Source organism: Meleagris gallopavo, chromosome Z (assembly GCF_000146605.3).
Source record: "Meleagris gallopavo isolate NT-WF06-2002-E0010 breed Aviagen turkey brand Nicholas breeding stock chromosome Z, Turkey_5.1, whole genome shotgun sequence".
Lineage (NCBI taxonomy): Eukaryota > Metazoa > Chordata > Aves > Galliformes > Phasianidae > Meleagris > Meleagris gallopavo.
The window spans coordinates 25,614,786-25,616,570 of record NC_015041.2 but is presented as its reverse complement, the minus strand read 5'-3'; the positions used below and the strand labels follow the sequence as shown (position 1 = coordinate 25,616,570).

General features: G+C 36.5%; 1 protein-coding gene across 1 annotated transcript in view; it reads right to left on the bottom strand.

Annotated features, from left to right (window-relative positions):
* Positions 1-307: 307 nt before the first annotated feature.
* Positions 308-1,785, bottom strand: part of CDC37L1 (cell division cycle 37 like 1) — an 8,611-nt gene continuing 7,133 nt past the window's right edge. Inside the window, exons 7-8 of the mRNA XM_019610459.1 lie at positions 1,536-1,691; positions 308-488 (exon numbers count right to left, since the gene is read on the bottom strand). Coding sequence (XP_019466004.1) covers positions 387-488; positions 1,536-1,691 — 258 coding nt within the window. The 3' untranslated portion in view covers positions 308-386. The remainder of the gene's footprint in view (positions 489-1,535; positions 1,692-1,785) is intronic.

The following is a 1,785-nucleotide window of genomic DNA, read 5'->3' as shown; positions in this document are numbered from 1 at the left end:
TAGTAAGACAATAGCAGATTCTAACAAGAATCTACTTCTTCTTGTAAACATTGTATTTGTGCAGATTCCTTTATCATACTTTGATTTCTAAAGTTACGAAAGGCAAGGTTAGTAGCAGAAAACACATCCAGTTTCACATTCAGCAATATGAGAACCCTGCTCTTCAAGGACAACCAAAAACCTAGCAGCACATTTTCAAACAATATTACAAGTTTTTCTGAATTACCCGCCCCCCTGTTCATCCCACCCCCCAACAAAAAACAACAACAAATCTGACACCAAAAATAAAGTGCAGTACCCAGAAAAATAAGTGTCAAGAAAATAGCCATGTTCTTTCCTTTGTTAAGAAAAAAAAAAAAAGGTACTTGGCCTCAGTCTTAACAATGCTATACTGTGTCCATCATTTTGGATTCTTCTTCATCTCTTTGTATCACAGAGTTTAAACTGCAGACATTTGTATTTATGGAACCTTGTAGATCACCTGTGTTCTGCAACAGATGAAAAATCGACAGCTTAATTCTCAACAACTGGAGGGAGAAAGGAGAGCTTTTAGCTTGAAGATAGACTCTTGTCTATCTTAAGACAGAGACAAACATGCAATACTAATGAAATAAGCTTATAAAAATTCATTACCCAATACTGCTGCACTGTGTTAAAGTGCCTTTTTTCTTTTTTTAAATTTAATTAGCACAGATTGTGTTTGGTGTATTTCTAGCACTGTAGACTGTACATTAACTAGAATTCAACTATGGATCTTACCTGAAAAGTACCTTAATCAAATTATTTCAAGCTAAGTAGTTTCAACTGCATCTCCTTCTCTATTATCTAATTTTTGAAAATCTTTTAAGTTGCTTCTTCATTCCAGGATATGGCCATCACTAGTAGTCTAACAAAAGATGTAAGCAACCTTAAGTTTTCTTCTGTGACAACAGGCGATCTTCAGGCTTCACTTAGCTGAAAGATCCTATGAATTGCATTGATTATTTTAACCTAAAAGCCTCTTCCACTGCTTGTGGTAAGGTATGAGTACAATTCTATCATCACATCAGCTTTATGATGCAGCATTTCTTTTCCAACAAAAATGGAAAGGTGCTGAACATTTGCTTTTCACCTTCTCCTGATGGAGAATCATAGAATCACCAAGATTGGAAAAGACCTCCAAGATCATCTAGTCCAGCTATCCACCTACCATCAACACTTCTCCATTTCTCCTGATGCCCAACCTGAACCTACCCTGGTGCAACTTGAGGCTATTGCCTCTAGTCCTATCATTAGTTATGCAGAAGAAGAGGCTGACCTCCACCTAGCCACAACCTCCTTTCAGGTAGTTGCAGAGAGCTATAAGGTCTACCCTCATCCTCCTCCAGACAAGTTCTACCAGGTGAAAAGAGAGCATATATATGCCTTGCATATTGATAATACTGGAAGCTATATCCTGAGCGCTCTGTTCTAGGAATAATTCTCTTTAATTCCAGAAAGGAACAACTTCCTAATCCCAATTTAGTTAAATTCATTTCTGGAAGTAATAAACTTACCTGTGACAAAGACGTCAGCTGTTCTACAAGACTAGGATTGATAGTGGGATTATATAGTAAGATAGCCTGAAAGCTATCTGATTGTGACCAGATTCTCACTCTTGTCTTGAATGCCTCAAGTTCATTTTTAAATGCCTCAAAATAACCTTCTCCTGTCTGCAAAAAGAAAAAATGAAGTATTCTCATTTCAAACAGATTATCTTATAAATTGTAAACCTTTTGTTTACTGAAAAAGTAATGAATGTCAGCA